This window comes from Vicugna pacos, chromosome 10, assembly GCF_048564905.1.
Source record: "Vicugna pacos chromosome 10, VicPac4, whole genome shotgun sequence".
Taxonomy (NCBI): Eukaryota; Metazoa; Chordata; class Mammalia; order Artiodactyla; family Camelidae; genus Vicugna; species Vicugna pacos.
In genome coordinates, this window is record NC_132996.1 from 60,431,721 (window position 1) to 60,448,699 (window position 16,979).

The window sequence follows — 16,979 nt, forward strand, 5'->3', positions numbered from 1 at the left end:
GTTTTATCTGGAAATGCTGTTTCCCCTGACAATATTAGGTTAATACAGAATAAATTGAAAGAAAAAAATATATACATACATACACATAGGTATGAAATTTATGCTGCTGCACTCAAGGTGCTAAGTGGATAATGCCAGAGATTGTACAGCAGATGGAATGATTCACGGAAAGACAGACCGGGGGCAGTGTCAGTACTCTCTGGAAAAAAAAGCTAATTATTTATCTCTTCTCCTAGGTTTCCAGACAGTTCGTGTTGGGACAGTGGGCACCCCTGTGGGCACCATAACTCTTTCTTGTGCTTACAGAATTAACTTGGCATTCATGTCCACCAGGTGAGGAAAATGCTTTGGAATCCAACAGAACTCTTCTAAAGATAGTAAAGTTTTCTTCCTCCAAACCCGGTGGCTAAGCTTACAGTTGAGCTTTGCCATTGCAAAAGAGTTAAACTGAGAGTCCAGTTTCCAGACTGAGGAGTCTGAGTGTCCCAGAGCCAATGTAGAGTTGGTGGTTTATGTTTAGGGATGTGATAGTTAAGGCTCTTTGGTTCCTGCCAATAGGTAGAAGGTGAGAAGGGGCCCTCTGAGGACCTCAGGGGGGCTGACAAGGCATTCTAACAAATATGGCAATTTTCCTGCTGCATTACAGGCACTTTGAGAGGACCCCACCTATCATGGGGATTATCATTGATCACTTTGTGGACCGTCCCTATCCCAGCTCCTCGCCCATGCACCCCTGCAATTACAGGTGAGGACTGTGAATGACGTTTTCCCCAAACTGCAGGTAGGCAAAAGCATCCATCTTGCACAGGTACATAGAGCATCCTTATCAGCACTCACTGATGGAGACCCCACATGGAGAGAAACAGAGTGGCTAGCTGTCATTCTTGCTGCTACCTGTAAGGTACACCAAGACTTAGGGTGTATCAAGTCTCAGAAAGTTCTTGGATACTTTGAATCTTGACAGTAATGATTTGATTTTACTTAAGAGACTTAAGAGTGGCAGTCATTTGTAGAATGTCCTTTGTAAATTAAATGCTTTTCAGGTCACCATTGGCACAGTTCAGTTGTACATCAGAATCAAATATCTCCAGGCCTAGATCCCAGAAAACAGAATTCTCTAGTGATGGAAATAAATGTATATCAGGAAAGATACTGCCTTTCTGTGAAGGACTCATAAAGTTGGATAGGTTTTGTCTTTGAAGTCTAGACATTTGTTTCACTACGTTCTCTACTGCTGATAATTTTTTGGCCCCAGTACTAGCCAGGCTTAAGAAAATACGCTGGAATGATATTTCAGGTAAAGTGTTTGGGTTTTTTTTTTAAAAAAAAAAGCCACTGGCAACCTCTATATGCTGCTTTCTGGAAATGTTTGAAATTATCAAGGACTCAAAATGCCTCTCTTGCCATTAGGGGCTCCACCTGAAACAATTCTTGCCACAGCTTGCATCCTTATCTAACCTCTCTTTGTATCTTTTCTGAAGTTAACTGTCGTCAGTCAGTTCATAATTTCTTTTCCACTCACTATAGACCCACCAGTGAGGACACTGGAGTAACATATCCTTCTGTGGAAGATTCTCAAGAAGTGTGTACCACCTCTTTTTCCACCTCCCCTCCATCCCAGGTAGGGGGAAGCAGATTCCGGGGTGGCGGTAGTTATTTGGTACACATACGGGTCTTATGAAATGATGTCAAAATTTAGATGCAATCTCTTTTGGTGGTGGTGGTGGTGGTGGTGGTGGTGATTATTTCAAGGGGATTATTTTGAGGGATGAGGAATGCCTTCTTACCCAGCAGGTAACATTCCAAGAATTCTTTCTTTCTATCTTTTGGGGTGGAGAGAGAGAAAAAGAAGGATTTATTACTTCCAGCAAATAAGGAGAACACTGGGTATACTTCCTAGAGCAGTGTCTCTGTAGCCATTCTTAACCTAAAAGATTTACTTACCTTCCTGGGGACATCTTAGAATTCCCTAGAAAATTGGTCATGGAAAATTCCTAGAAAATCAAAAATGCATTCTGGTACCAGAGAGGTACTCTAACTTATACCTGCTCATTTGGTAGCTACTTCTTTCATGAAATGATATATATGGTTTCTAATAATAGAATGAGCATAAAAGGAGCTCATGATTATTTAGCATAAAATTTTGCCAGTAGGACACCAGCAGTGCAGTTTTACTTAATAGTTAACACGGATATCTGCCTATCTGCATTCTCTCTCTGAATATTTTTAACCATTAACTTTTCCACTTGAGTCCATCTGCAGTGTCCAATCCAGTTTCAATAAAACACAAGCTCCAAACAATGTGAAGTGCCTGTGTGGCCTTGTTGTATGAGGAACATCATACCGAGACTACTTCAGATAAAGCATCATTTTTGCCAGCTGTCTGAATTTCAGGGCACGTTCCTTCCCTTTCACCCCAAGTCATTCATCTTCTACTCTGCCTGCCCATCATCTCTGTTATTTCACTCCTCTTTGCTTTCACATTGGATAGTTTCTTGTAGACTTAAGTCAGTTCTACTTTCTTTAATCGAGCACTGGATTATCCCTTTTCATCATCTTATTTGGGAGACCCAACAACTTCATTAGCTCTCCATACATTTTTATTTTCTATGTTTTTTAAAAAAAGAAAAAATTAAAATTTATTCCATCCTGGGTTGTTGGATACTGAATTAAAAGCATAGTTCTAATTTGTTTTAAAAGCAGAAGTTAGGCACAAAAGCTAATTTTTATATGAAGGACTTTACAAAATCCACACATCACTGAGTTCTGTTGTCCCAGTTTAGAGCTGAAGAGATTCTTAACTGTAAAGTTGCCTAGACAGTTTGGTCTCGGGATGTGAGAATTGTTAGTCCCATCCCCCTATTAATATATGTAGGCATGGGTGTCGCCATTGAACTGGGGGTGGGTAGCTTCTGGTACACTTGCTGACAGACAGCAATCTTGACCAAAAAACAAAGGGGGCAGTACATTTTCTTACTAGCGCACATTAGTGAGTAAAGTTTTTAGATAATCAAAATGTGAATGTCATTTAATGTTCATTAAACAGTTTTATTTTGTTTTACAATTGATAAATTCATACACAGTAAATAAACTTGGGAGGTATGAGGGATGGTGAGACCGGGCCTTAACAAATCAATTTGTCTCTTTCTTTGATACACTGGAAGTTTGACCCAACCCCCAGAATAAAGGGAAGTTAAGTAGTTTCTGTACCTGATGTTTGCAAAAAATGTTTGTTTACCTGTGTAAGGAGAGCCTGTATTTTTCATGGTATCAGGTACCCTTGGTGTCTTGTCACGATCTCTTCAAGATGTGCATCAATACTGAGCAGCCTGTGGGTGAACCCTGTCACTCACTACTGCTGGAGCACCTCTAATCAAGGCTGGTACAGTTTGGTGCAGAAATACTCATTTTAAATCTTGATGGTAGAACACAGAAAAATCATTTGCCACCTGTAAATACTGAAATAGTTTCTTCTTTGGTTTAACCTAGGAAGTTGCGTAATTGTTCAACAACTTCTATTTGAGCTTTTGCTAGAATCCAGTAAATACATGTTGATGGACTGTTTGTTTTGCCAACAAAATAAGGATCATTGTGTCATTTGGGCTCAGAGTTGAGTCAGGAAATAGTTGTGACCTTGAACCTGCTACTGGGACTTAAGGTCCTACCTCCAATTCTAAGCACTAATTAGTTAATTGGCAAGACTTAAAGATGGAACAGGAAGACCCAAAACAATCATCATGCCCATAATTAGCTTTGAATTTCACGAGTCTTGAAAATGCCCCGTCAAGTTCTCCTACACCAGCAGGGACTATAGCAGCGTGCACACGCACACCCCAATACCTACACCTGCATACGCACACTCATCCTCCCTGGGAGGATGGAGGAAAGTTTGCAGCTGGGTACCTGAGCATTTTAAAGTTCCAGCCAACAAATGTCAACTGTTTCAATTTGTCCCTGCAGATTCTGGGTCCCCAGGAAAAGATTTTCAGTCTAGCATCTTAACTTCAGTGTCTTCATTCCTGCTCCTCACACCCTGCGTTGGTTCTTAGGTGTTTCCTGTTGGAGACTGTTCTCTAACATCCTCCCACCCTCTTTTGACTAAAGACAGACTAATACTTGGTTCAGGTTTCCCTGTTCACCAAGTTATAGCAGCGTGACTCAGCTTTGTCTTCCACCTGCTCATCAGGGAGACAGGCAGGCAGCAGAGTACCGGGGATAAACATCTCTTCTTCACATCCTTCCAAGCGGTCCTTGTGGGAAAGCAGCTGGGCAGCTTTCTCCCTGTTTCCCTCCTAATGTCCATTTTATACTTTTAAGCCCCGATTGCTGCTGCCCCTTCCGGAGTTTTTTCACTTCTTTCTCAAGTCCCTGTTCTTTTTTCTTCTCTTGTTTCTCCTGTCTCTGTGTGTATCTGTGCACAGTGTGTGTTTACTGTCACAAAGGCACATTTTCAGACCCCTCCTCCTGTGGTGACGGACACCCTGAGGGTCCCCATGGCAGGACTGGCCTTTTCCCATCAAGTGAGTTCATTCTGGGAAGAAGGGGATGTAATCATATGACATCTTTTTATTTAAAAACTGTAAATAAAGTACAAGGTACAGCTATTTAAATATCCCCAAGTATTCTGTGGGTTATTTTGAGGCGTGGTAATTGATTTTTAACAGGATACAGCCATAGCACAGCAGCCCAAAATAGGATTTGTCATTTGCCCCTCCTCCTACCATTGATGTGAAAAATACATGGACTTGTTTATATCTTATTTCCAAATAAACCGTTCAAGAGTGGTATTCTTTATTTTTTAATATAAATAGTTACCCTCCCAAACCCAGTGGTAATAGAGGGTATGATTAGGAAAAAGCTTTCTGTTTCAAAGAGGCCTCATGTTCAAAGGAGAAAATAGAATGACCTGGGAAAAATCTGATGACTTTGGCTCCAAATTCTGCCCAGGCTTGGGCTTCACGGATCTGCTGAGATGGAAACCAAAACAGTTAGCTGAGCCCCTGGGAAAAGGGGGAGCAAGGAACTCATTTGAAGCCTTAGGAAGGCACAGTGCTGGGAATCTTAATCCCACTGCAGTCCAGTTTTGCTTTCTTATTTACAAAGTAACGGCCTGGTCAGTCTTTGGCCCTTACATCAGGCCTCTCACACTGTGAGGATGTGGGTTGGGGTCCATTCCTTACCTCTCTACTGATCTTGATCACTAGCCATACTCTAGGGTTGCCTATTTTTCCCTCCTCCTTTCCTCTGCCCCTCTCTGTTTTTCTCTTGCTTAGCTCTCAAGCTCTCGCCTTTCCTATCAGCCTGCTGCCCTGGGCGTTGGATCAGCTGACCTGGCTTATCCAGTAGTGTTTGCTGCTGGCTTAAATGCCACACATCCTCACCAGGTATCTTTAAAGATGGGGAGGACACTGGGGGTTCCTGTGCTGCCTCCCTTTCCCGGATGCAGTTGAGGGGCCTCTTGAGACATCAGTATTATTCTAAGTGTTCCGAAGCAAAGCTCTGCTGTAACTTTGAAAAACTAAGGTGACTCTGAGAGGAGGAGGCCTCTTAGAAGAGCTTCCCGAGTGTTTTCTCCCTCTCTTTTTCCTCTCTAGTGCTTACCTTGCATGTCTCCCATTAACTGAGTCCCAGAGGATAAAGATTTCCAAGGTTTCCTGCCCACTTGGTGGCAGCATTGGTGATGGAAAAGCTGGAGAGCGGATACCTTCATGCTAGGCTGTGTTTCCTCTTCTACATGGTACTGCCATGATTCATGGTGTTTTTTTCATTTCTCTACAAAGCTAATGGTTCCGGGGAAGGAAGGTGGGGTACCACTTGCTCCCAACCAGCCTGCCCATGGTACCCAAGCTGACCAGGAGAGGGTGGCAACCTGCACCCCTTCTGATGGCGCCCACTGTGCTGCCACACCTTCCAGCAGGTGAGTTCACGTCTTGGCTCTGCCACTGTTCAGATCAGCCAGGGGGCCTGTCCTCCCTGACACGTGCTTATTTAGTATCAGTGAAGAGTAGCTTTCAGCATTGGCTCAGGCTTGACATTTGTGTGGTAAATGTGGAATCCTTAAAATGCCCGATGAAAATCTTACATTGCAGCTGGTACATGAAGATGCTGGCTCTGGGCACTGCTACCAACAGCAAACAGCAAGGGCTTGCTTGGCTCTTCATCCTCTCATCCGGTGAAGGTGTTTTTCAGATGTTTTTCCCTTACCCCAAGTTTACTTCCCTTGGCGGCGTCCTCAGTGTTTCCCGAAACCAGAACAAGGGTGTTGTTAACTGTAAGCCTGACGTCCAAGGTCACGGTGTATCTGTGGTGGAGGTTAGGATTGATTTTTCTTTTTCTACTATGTTTATAATTCTTTAGAAACAGCTATTCTTTAGAAACAACTATTTTTCATTAAAATTAAAAAAAAACTTTTGTCTTTTATGTTTACAGAAGTGATATAGTCTGGAAAATTCTAATTTTGAAGACATTATGTGGAAAATGAAAGTTCCCATAATCCCACCCTGCAAAAATCACCATTGTTACTTCCTTTTAAAAGAGGGTCTCAGAAGGACTAAGTAATTTGCCTAAGAGAGCAATTAGCTCACAAAATGGCCGGGCACAAGCCCAGCTCCTCAGACTGCAAAGCCCCTGCTGGCTCTTTCCATTACACTTGGAGTTCTGTGGGAAGCTGCGGCTGCCCTACCCTGCTCTGCCCTCCCTTACATGGAGGGCCCCAGAGATAATGACGTTGATTGCCCCACCACATCCTAAGTGAACTTTCGGATAATAGAAATTCCTGGGGCTTTTTCCATTCCCACAGTCGAGTGGTGGGAGGGGGATTGTTTGGGAAGATATTTTTGTGCCATCCATCAGGAAAAGTAATTACTTTCATTCCTGGCTCCCCAAACTTCCATCCTCTTGTCCCTCCCCCTGTTACATAATCAAAGGAGGATCCTTTTAGCCATTTTACACTCTGGTGTTCTGAGCCTTGAATCCTGGGTCATGACCAGGAGTAGCTGAAGAAAAGACCCTGTGTAGGGGTAGGTTGTCAGAGCTTAGGCCTTTCCTTAGTGCTGGTCCTCCCTGCTGGCTGGAGTCCAGAGGCCACTTGGACGGCACAGTTCTTCCCCATCTTGAGCCCCTGCTTTTGGACTTTCCCATCCTCTGCTGCTTGCAGGGCTGTGACTACTAGTCTGGCAGCCACAGTAAGGGCCCTTGTTTCTGCTGCTTGGAGCCCCCCATCATCCAGGACTCAGTATCAGTCTGCAGGGAGGGAATGAGAGCAGCCAAATCGAATGTGGTGTTGAAAGACCTTGCTGAACAGAGGGATGACTGGGGGGAAGATGGGGGAGGAAATATGGTATGGAGCACAGAGGACCTCAACCCAGACAAACTGTCATGGGTGGAGAATGCTCTGGCTATCTAAGGAGTCAAATTTTGGACTCTGGACTTGGAATAATGGCAACATCCTTTGTGAGGTAAGGCTTAAATTTAATATTGTACTGTAAGCTATGCAGTCTTACAGTATCTTTAGATAACAAAACAAAAAGAAGACAGGGAAAAGCTACAATCTTGAGTCTGGCTATGTATGTAATAGATTAATATAAAATTACAGTTATTTATAAGAGCTGCTTGCCTATATGTCTGCACAGTGACTGATGCTTATCATTGGTATTAAAAATTAATTTTATGCAGTCTTCACACAATTGTAACACTAAGTTTTATTCACATATGTGTAATTTTTGGTTGTTTCCAGGAAATGCAGTCCTCTCCTCTCAACTCACATAGGAGGGTGACAGTGGCAGCAGCCAGCCTGCATTTTGCCATTCCCCATGAGGTGGGCGGGTGAGGGGCAACCCCCGCCCTAGGCTGCAGCCCCGCAAGACAGATTTCTGGGGAATGAAGTAAGTTCTGCTGTGGTTTGAGAATGAGTACCAACATTACCTTTCTTCTCTAGCGAGGATACTGAAACTGTATCAAACAGCAGTGAGGGACGAGCCTCCCCCCATGACGTCTTGGAGACCATCTTTGTCCGGAAAGTGGGGGCTTTTGTCAACAAACCCATCAACCAGGTGATTTTTCTGCCCCTGACACCTGTGAGAATATCTGAGCCCTTAGAGTAAGGCCTTACCTGGGATAGTGGAACCACTGAAATCACACGCAGAGTTGTTTGTGTATGTGTGGGTACATGCACAACTGCGTGAATTTATTTGAAGAGAGTTAATAACCTGTGACATCCCTCCAGAAGAAATTAAGAACTACTGCTCTGTGATCACATAGTTGAGGGAGACTATGCCATTTAGTGCAGACACATGGCACTGAAGTGTCATTGCCTCAGCTTAACTTGACCTAGGAGGTTCCACCTCACTTCTGCCAGTGAAGAACAGTTGTTACTGAACTACTGTTAGTCAGACTTCCAGAGCTGAGTCCCCAGGTCCTAGGGAGCCTTCACCCCTGTTGATGCTGTGGGCATGTGGTGGGAGGCAGAGGAGATTGTTGGGGGTGGGGTCTGCAACAAGACAGGAGCCTGGGTGTGCAAACTTGCTGGACCTCCAGGCTTCTGGTGGCCTCTAATGAAGCACACAGGCTGGGGTGGGGGTGGTGAGGGGGACTGATACTTTCTCCCCTGTCTCATCAGGTGACCCTGACCAGTTTGGACATACCTTTTGCCATGTTTGCTCCTAAGAATGTGGAGCTGGAGGACGCCGATCCCATGGTGAGTCCCTGGTGGACTAAAGTGGACTTTGCAGGGAGGTAGTGCCGGAGTCGTCGTCCTTGCTGGGCGAGTCAGTATTCCTCCACAGACCATTAGCCATGCCCCTTGGCTCATGGATTTGCAGCCAGTGCACAGAGCCAGCCCCTACCTCTGCCTTATTCTGGAACAGGTGAATCCTCCAGATTCCCCAGAGACTACATCTCCTCTCCAGGGCAGCCTGCTGTCTGATGGCTCCAGTGGGGGCAGCAGTGGCAACACCCAGGACGACTTTGTTATGATCGACTTCGTAAGTTGATATCACCTTCCTGACCTTTGCTGCTTCCAGGGAGATTAACCTGGAAGCATCCATTGCACTGGAACAGGACTTCTTCCTTCACAGGGTCAGATGGGCCAGTATAGACAGAGGGAATGGGGCAGCGGGTGCTGGCTGTGCATTTTAAGTGGGGAACCTGCCTTCATACCCTGCTTGGGGAGACATTTGGAGGCCCATGAGCAGTAAGGCATTTTATGTCTTGTCTTTGGTTGAAATTCAACTTGAAATGGGATTTTCCAATGGTATCCACACAGGTCCTATTTGTGAATGGATAGCCTTTGTGTCTGAAAGGAGTGTGAAGGAAAGGGACCTAAACCCACCCAGGGGAGAGGGGAGTCATCACCAGGATTAATTCAGCTGCCCAGAAGGGAGAGGTGTAAAGATTCCTCTCTCCAAGATAAACCTAGAGGAACTTTTTCTTTGATAACTACCGGAAGGAAAGAGGGTTGTTAATAGCTTATGCCCTCAGATTTTTCTCTGTGGTCCAAGGCAAACTAAACTTGAATCTGTCTTGTTTTTTAAGAAACCAGCTTTTTCTAAAGATGACATTCTTCCGATGGACTTGGGGACCTTCTATCGTGAATTTCAGAACCCGCCTCAGCTGAGCAGCCTCTCCATAGATATTGGGGCACAGTCCATGGCTGAGGACTTGGTATGGAAACCCCTTCCCCACACACCTCATCCTCTGACCTCCCTTCCCCCTTTGATTGTCATTCCTGCCCTAGAGGCCTGTAAATTTCTTCCTGTTCCTTTCCACCCTGCCACGGCCCATCTTCCCTGTTACAGGACACTTTTAGACCATGATCTTCCTGTGATCGCACTTGAGATTTGCGTCGTGTCTGGCAGTCATTATCTTGAATTTGCTTGCGCTCACTTCCTCATTTTCTCTGCACTCTAGCGGCATTTCTCACACACTCCTGTTTGGTGCCCTATGTCTCCTACTTGCTGATGCTGCAGAGCCTGGCTGCTCCAACAGCTCTTGCCATCAGCTGTTAAGCTTGCCAGGCTGACGCCATGGTACAGACCAGAAGAGGTGGAAGGCCCAGCGTGTTGGTGTTTTTGCCCTTCCCTCAGAGAGCTCGTTCTCTGCTGCTTGTGTTAAACCAGATGTCCTGATACTGACTGTAATTGCCACATCCCTGTTTAGGGCATTTCCTGTTTCCTGCCTCTGAAGGGCAGAGGAGCGCCCTGCACAGCCGCACAGTCAGATGTAAGGGTCTCTCTGCCTGAGGTGGGAACATCACCTCCTATATTGAAATCAGAGGAATGGCTCTAGGAATAGTAATCTAGGAATAGCTGCCTTGATTTGCTTTGGACAGAGAAGCATGCTCAGTAATAGTCACAATGCAGTAATAATGTCATTAGTAGTAGTAAGATTTTTTGAGGCTTTCTAGGTGCCAAGCATTTTTCTCATGAATCTTCATGAGGTAGGTTTTCTTATTATCGCGGTTTACAGATGAGAAAACTGACACTGAGAACAAATAACTTGCTGGTGGTTACACCAAGCTGGCATAACAAAACTTTTGATTCCAGACATTCCCGCTTCTGATTTTAGGCTTTTAAACACTGATTCCCTGGCCTCTTGTTTGAAATGTGCTTGGAAGGAACTGGAGTCCAAAGGCTCTCGACGTGATGCTGCCGCCAGTACTGGCCCATTGCCCCGGTCTCCCAAACCTGCCCAGGCATCTGGTGTGTCTGGGTCACTTTGTAAGTCCTGTGGCAGGAGAGCGTCCCACCTCTGCCAGGTACCTAGTGCCCATCAGGACGTCTTCTGCGATGGTTGAACTCTTCAGAGGTGCGGATTCATCCATCAGTGGAGACAGACCACCTGATTAGGGCCAAATTTTAATTAACAGTTGATACCTGAGGGCAGTTAAACTTAACTCCTTGTGGTTCTGTTGTCTTCTCTTTTTCATTCTCTCTCAACCCCCTCTAACCCACCCCCTCCTCAGCTGGTGTGAAGACGCAGCAGATTCCTCGGCCTCACCACAGACCCGCTGAGTCACAGTCTCTTGGGAGTGTGACTGGGACGGCCTTGTTCGTGTGCCCCCAGGGGATTCTGATGCCTGCCCCACACAGGCTATGAAGAAATCATTCGTAAACTTTCTGAATTTGTAGGGGTCTAAACCTACTGTTGTATTCTAGTGTCCGTCTAATCTGTGCCAGAGATATTTCAACGTTGAATTTCTCTGTGTCATCCTCTTGTTGGCCTGGTCCTTTTCTGTCTCATTGTGTGTGTGGCCTGCTTGGATTTCCTAGGCTGTTCTGTTCACCTCCCCAGCCCCCACTGTCGCCTGCTGGACAGACGACCACTGGCCGGTGCCTGCTCGGCGCTCGGCTCTCCGGCCCAGTGCTGCTGAGCCAGGCTCTGCCGCACTCTGTTCAGCCTGGGTGACGGCTGACTTCAAGGCCCTGCCTGAATAAGCAGCTTTTCTTTCCCCTCCCGGTACAGGACTCACTACCAGAGAAGCTGGCTGTGCACGAGAAGAATGTCCGAGAATTTGATGCCTTTGTAGAAACTCTGCAGTAAAAGTTGGTGTCCTCGAGTACCAGCAGCCTCCCCTTTTTGTGATCCCAGGAGACAGAGCCTTCCACTCGTCAGCTGCTCCCATCCCTCATCCTGCTCCAAGCCAGGTGGAAGGGAGGCTGGTTTCCCCCACAGGGAGACTCATGGCAGCAGTGAAAGCCCGTGATAACATTTAAGAGGACTCACCCTTTGGCCTCCTTCAACAGGGAGGGCCCTCTGCTTACACCGCCTTGGGCAACTGCTTCACGAAGGCTGTCAGTCTGCTCCTCCTGCCGGCCCCCTGCTCCGGGTTTGCCCTGCAGCTGGCCCCTCACCATCAGCCATTTGACATTCCAGCTGGTAGCCCAGGGACTGGTGTGGAGGCAGAAAGAGGAAGGAGACAGTGCCAGGGGGAGGGAGGAAGGAAGGGCCCCTTTAGGTCTTTTTTTTTCTCCTTTAGTTCTGGTATCTTCTTCCTCTCTCTCTCTGCCCCGTGCCTGTATTTTTGGCAATATGGCAGGCCTCCTGCCCAAGATGATGGGAACTCTAAAGTCAGCCGTTCCCACCTTTGAAGGCTGTGCCAGCCCATCCGAGCAGCCCTGGTGGCTGCCTGTGCTCAGCTACATGGAAACAGAATCCTGAGTCTCTAGGATTCTGTCATTGGAGTCACAGCAAAGGTTCTTCTCTATCCTCTCCTTCCTCCCCCTGTTGCTGCTCCTTGGTTATAGAACATGGTAAATATTTATTACTTTCAGAGAAATCAGATATTTTATAGAGAAAATATGTTTGAGGTTAGATGTTTTCACTTGGGGAAGGTGGAGGGCCTCTTCCTGGGGCAGCACCTCCTCCCATGGAGGTTCCTCAGATTCGGGTTTGCTGCTCTGAGGATCTTCCTTCCCGTATATATATAAGGTGGGATCCAAGAATGGAGCTGGCTGAGGGCAACAGAACCTCCCAGAATCGCTGCATTTGAACTGACAACGGGCTCTACCCTGGACACGTCCATATTCCTGACAAGAGCCTGGAATCTCTCTCCCAGCTTCTCCCAAGTGACTGACGCTGTTCTGGCAGCCCAGGAAGTCTTGGGTGTGAAATGTGATGACTCCTCAGAGTTGTGCCACATGCCGTGCTCAAGGGGCATTGTGTGTGTCCCGCTGCGGCCCCGGGGAAGGCCAGACAGGCCCCTCCTCTTGGGACACTTGTTCCTGTTTCTCAGAGCTGGGTAATGGGCCTTTCCTCCTGCCTGGGCCTGGCCACCACCTTTCTTTAACCCACCCTGAGGTTTACTGATTGGATTGGTTTCTTGTTGAGAAACCACAGCTGGGCATACAATTGACTTAACCCTTCAGGAATTGTTACTTGCAAGTCAAGGGCCTGGCCTCACCCACTGACCATCTGTTCCTCGCAGCCTAACTGGTAGTCACAGCCAAGGAAAACAAGGCCCACCCCACTCCTCCTGGCCCACCTGGGGTCTTCACTGGCAGCAGCTGTTCTGCAGCAGAGCAGGTGGCCCTCAGTTGCTTGTTAGTAAATGCATATGACATTGTCCCCACCTGTGAGGCTGATCTCTGAGGGCTGGGGTCAGCTCTGATGCTGTCTCAGTCGGGCTGAGCCCTACCTCTGCACATCCTGCTGCCGCAAAGAAGTGTTCCCAGGAGTGGCGTCCAACTGACCCACCTGACTTTGGGCCAGAGCATACCATGGCCTGCTAAACCAACCCAGGTTTACCCCCAAGGCCCCACTGAAGGTCCTGGTAAGTTATTGATTACCCCCACCCCTACCTCACCCCAGTATCTCAGCCTCTGCCCTCCTTCCAAGGCCAAATGTGAAAAGGCCTGTTAGCCATTTTCCTCTTTGATTCCTTATTGTTGGCCTCTGCAGGCAGCAGCCTTTCTTCAGGACCCCATCAGTGAGAGGCCAGGGAGGCTGAGCCCTGACTTTTGAGCTGAGCCTGGGAGGAGCAGAACAACTGTCAAGGCCGGCCCTTGCCCCTCAGCCCTGTACAATGAAAGGTATGAGCCCTAGACTGACCCCCGCAGCACCCCCGGGGTAGGGCTGGGACCATCACCTGTCTCCAGGTGGGAGAGCCCCTCCCCCTCCTCCAGCCTACTTTATTTGGAAATATGGAGCTATACTTTACAATGTATTCAAGAGATTTTCAATAAATTTTTTTTCTGTACTTTACAACCTCCTGTCCTACAAGTCTAAAAACCTAGCTCACTTCTGTAGGCCCGGGTCACCGACAGGCTCCATGGAGGGAGGAGCGGTGCCACGTGAGGCGCAGGCTGCAGAGCCAGGCAGGCTGTTTGGAGTTGGGGGCTGGGCCACTTCCAGCTGTGCCACCTTGGGCTGGTCAGGGAACCTCTTAGAGCCTCATTTTCCTTGGCTGTAATGTCCCCATTTCAGAGGTTGTTTGTGACTATTCAGTGAGATAATGTGTATGAAGTAGGCATGCATGTCAAGTGTGTCCATAGGGAAACCTTCATACTGTTAGGCCAGTATCTTCAGCTCCCCATCCTCCCTTCATGGCATGCTCACCACTCGCCCTGGGCAGCAGTGTTTGGCTCAGAGGGAAAGACAGCTGGCAGGTCTCTGCCATGTTTCCAGCAGAGGCCAGGCAGGTGGTGGGGGCTCCCTAAACTGCCTGGGATGTTTGCTGATCTGCTGTGAGAGGTCATGGCTGTGCAAACCAGACAGAAGGGAAGGAATGGGGTGAAGTAGCAGGAAGTCCAGGGCTGTGCAGGTTTGTTTGGCTGACCTGGCCTGACAGCTCGAGCCAGGGCACTGGGAGGGCCTCTCAGAAGCCAGGGAAAGTAGAAAAGCCCTGCGGGGATGATTCCTGCCTGGCCCCCAGGGGCTCACAAGGCAGGTGTCTCAGCTCTGGCAAAGCCAGCTCCTCCCTCCTGGTAGTTTGCCAGTGGTGGGCAGTGTGGGGAGGGAGTGGAAGGTGGAGCCCGTGCCCCAGAGGCAGAGGTGGTTCTAGAGGCCAGAGACTAACAGAGCTGGTAAGTGCTGTCTTGGTTGCCTAGAACACCCTGCAGGCTGAGGCCAAGCCCGAGGACAGGGGAGAGTTGGTGAGAAAATTCTAAACTCGGCCCAAATCTGGGGCTGAAAAGAATGGGCCCACCCACTGCCGCCACTATGAGCCCTGGGAGCCCTTGCTGTTAGTGAACTGCATGTGACATGGACCATGATACCGGACTATGCAGCCAGTCAGGGTGGTCACCCAACCCCTGGGTCAGAAATGGTGGAAAGACTGTCCTTGGAGTCCTCACCTTCAGTTGGGGTCTCCCAAAAGCCAAGTTTTCAGTTGCCCCGTGTCTGATGGTAGTGTCCTACCCCTTTAAGCTGTCTCCCTACACTCCGCCCCTGGAGACCCGTGTTGCCAAGGCCGGGGTAAACTGGCTTTTGAGTCACTCAGCAGAGGCCCTGCCAGGAGCCCAGCCCAAGTAAACAGCTCTCCATCTCCCACTGCCCTGTCTCGTCATTTCCCTGGGTCACTGCCTCTCTGTTGTAAAGTCACCCAGCTTAGAGCTGAGCAGAGCCAGGGAGACAGGCTGCCTGCGCCTTCTGTTCAAGCTACCTGGACGAAAGTCCTAGCTGTGCAGGGGACTGGTTTCATGGAGCTCAGTGCCTGTGTTTATAAATATCATTTTAACACCATCACTTGATCCTGCATCTTTGGCCTGGCTTCTCCAGCCCAAACAAGCAACGAGGAGAAAAAGACAGGCCTGACTGAGGCCACCATAGCCTCCTGATTGCCAAGCAGCAGAAAAGCAATAAACAGCTGGAACTTGACCACTGTACCAAGTGAAGTTCTGACCTGCCCATCCCATGACAAACTTTTTTTTTAAGTGCGGCAAAATACAAATACATTTTACATTAATCTTAACCTTTAAAACAAAGCAAAATCTGTTTAACGGAGGAAAGGAAGACTGGATCTTTCATAGCCTCCATCTGACTAGGTGGCAGGTGGAAACAGTCAAGGTTCAGGCTGAGAGGAGGGTGGGGAGGAGCAGGATGGTTAGGAAATGAGGGTGCCAACCCTGGCTGCTATACGAATGTAGTATAGTTGGCCCTCACATCTGTGGGTTCCATATCCGAGATTTCCCCCAACTTCAGGTAGAAAATATTCAGAAGAAAAACATTCCAGGAAGTCTCCCAAAGCAAAACAAATTTGCTACATGCTGGCAACCATTTACATGGCACTTACACTGTATTAGGTATTACAGGTAATCTAGAGATGATTTAAAGTATATGAGAGGATTGTGTGGATGATAAATATGACGCCATTTTACATAAGGGAATGAGCATCCTCGGATTTTGGAATCATGGGGCGGGTGGTGGTGGTGTTGGCTGGAACCAACCATCCACACATAGGGAGGGATGACTATATCTCATCTTCAGAGAAAAGAAGAAAGAGTCTCAGAGGGGGGTGCCAGTTACATGACTGTTACCAGTTAGAGCTGGTTGTAAAGTGATGGAACTAGGATTCAAATCCTGGTCTGACTCTAAAGCCCGTGCTGTGGTCTCCACAGTCCACTCTTCTGGGGAAAGAGGTCCTGGTTATAGGATGTAGCACTTGGTAGCCAGCTGGAATGCTGCAGGTGCAAACACATGGAAAGTGACTGTTCATACTTCTAAGCCTGGAAGATGGTCAAGCTTCATGTCCACTCACAAGTAAGCAGGATGAGGAAGGGGTCAGCGGGACTAGGGAGGGGACTTCCTGAGGCCCCATCATGTGCTCTCCTCATCACACCACACTTCCCACTCAGTTCTGAACCTCCATGCCCATTCCCTTAACAGCCAGATGGGCAGTTTTCCATCTCCTTTTTTATTGAAATATAAAAAGTGCAAAGGTGAAATACATGATTGGTGCCAAGGAAGTCATTAAGTGTGAATGTGAACACTTGATTCACAGTACAAGCCCCCCACCCCCCAGGTAAAGACCAGTGTGGGAGGGGACAGGAGAGGGACCAAATAGATCCACGAGGCTCCCCAGTCAGTGGGGCATGAGCAACACCTGATATACAAAGGAAGGCAGAAAGCAGAAGCCTGGGCTTGGCAGAGACACAGGGACTGACAAGGAACCAGCAGCCACTGGAGGCCCTGGGAGTCCTGACATGCTAGTGTCCTGGGGAGAGCCCAGTGAGGTCAGGGCCCAGGCCACACCCAGCTCACAGATGGGACAGGACTGGTCATTGAGGATCCCCATGGAACAGGCTTGGCCAAGGCTGCAGAAAAGGGGTTCCCCAGGAAGGGACACAGGTGGAAAGAGGGATATCCCTCATCATCGGGGTCCAGGGAGGAGGTTGCTAGAACTTACCTGGCAGAGGCCGATCTAATTAGCAGTCTCTGCCCAGCCCCTCCAGGAGTCCACAGCTGGAGGAAGGAGCTACCACAGATCCTGAGGCACTGAGTCATCCCTGGCCAGGGCAGGGACTCCACAAGAGACATGGCTAAGG

The 16,979-nt window shown here is 48.0% G+C and overlaps 1 protein-coding gene and 1 long non-coding RNA gene across 6 annotated transcripts in view; one reads left to right on the forward strand and one right to left on the reverse strand.

The window, feature by feature from the left end:
• ATG13 (autophagy related 13) overlaps positions 1 to 11,557 on the forward strand; it is a 40,758-nt gene extending 29,201 nt beyond the window's left edge. For 3 of the 5 annotated variants that reach the window (XM_015246119.3, XM_072969875.1, XM_006212292.4), the window contains 9 exons: positions 237 to 333; positions 647 to 745; positions 1,528 to 1,621; positions 5,781 to 5,917; positions 7,937 to 8,051; positions 8,618 to 8,695; positions 8,865 to 8,981; positions 9,532 to 9,660; positions 11,461 to 11,557. In XM_015246119.3, the coding sequence (XP_015101605.1) occupies positions 237 to 333; positions 647 to 745; positions 1,528 to 1,621; positions 5,781 to 5,917; positions 7,937 to 8,051; positions 8,618 to 8,695; positions 8,865 to 8,981; positions 9,532 to 9,660; positions 11,461 to 11,538 (944 nt within the window). In that variant the 3' untranslated portion in view covers positions 11,539 to 11,557. Of the gene's footprint in view, positions 1 to 236; positions 334 to 646; positions 746 to 1,527; positions 1,622 to 4,421; positions 4,521 to 5,273; positions 5,385 to 5,780; positions 5,918 to 7,936; positions 8,052 to 8,617; positions 8,696 to 8,864; positions 8,982 to 9,531; positions 9,661 to 11,460 lie in introns of all 5 variants that reach the window. The other 2 variants (XM_072969876.1, XM_031690618.2) reach the window with 2 other exon arrangements.
• On the reverse strand, positions 10,491 to 11,857 carry LOC140698779 (uncharacterized). Its single transcript, XR_012076727.1, has 2 exons — positions 11,722 to 11,857; positions 10,491 to 10,836 (listed from the first exon to the last, which is right to left on the reverse strand). It is a non-coding gene; the product is annotated as an uncharacterized lncRNA (long non-coding RNA).
• Positions 11,858 to 16,979: the final 5,122 nt, after the last annotated feature.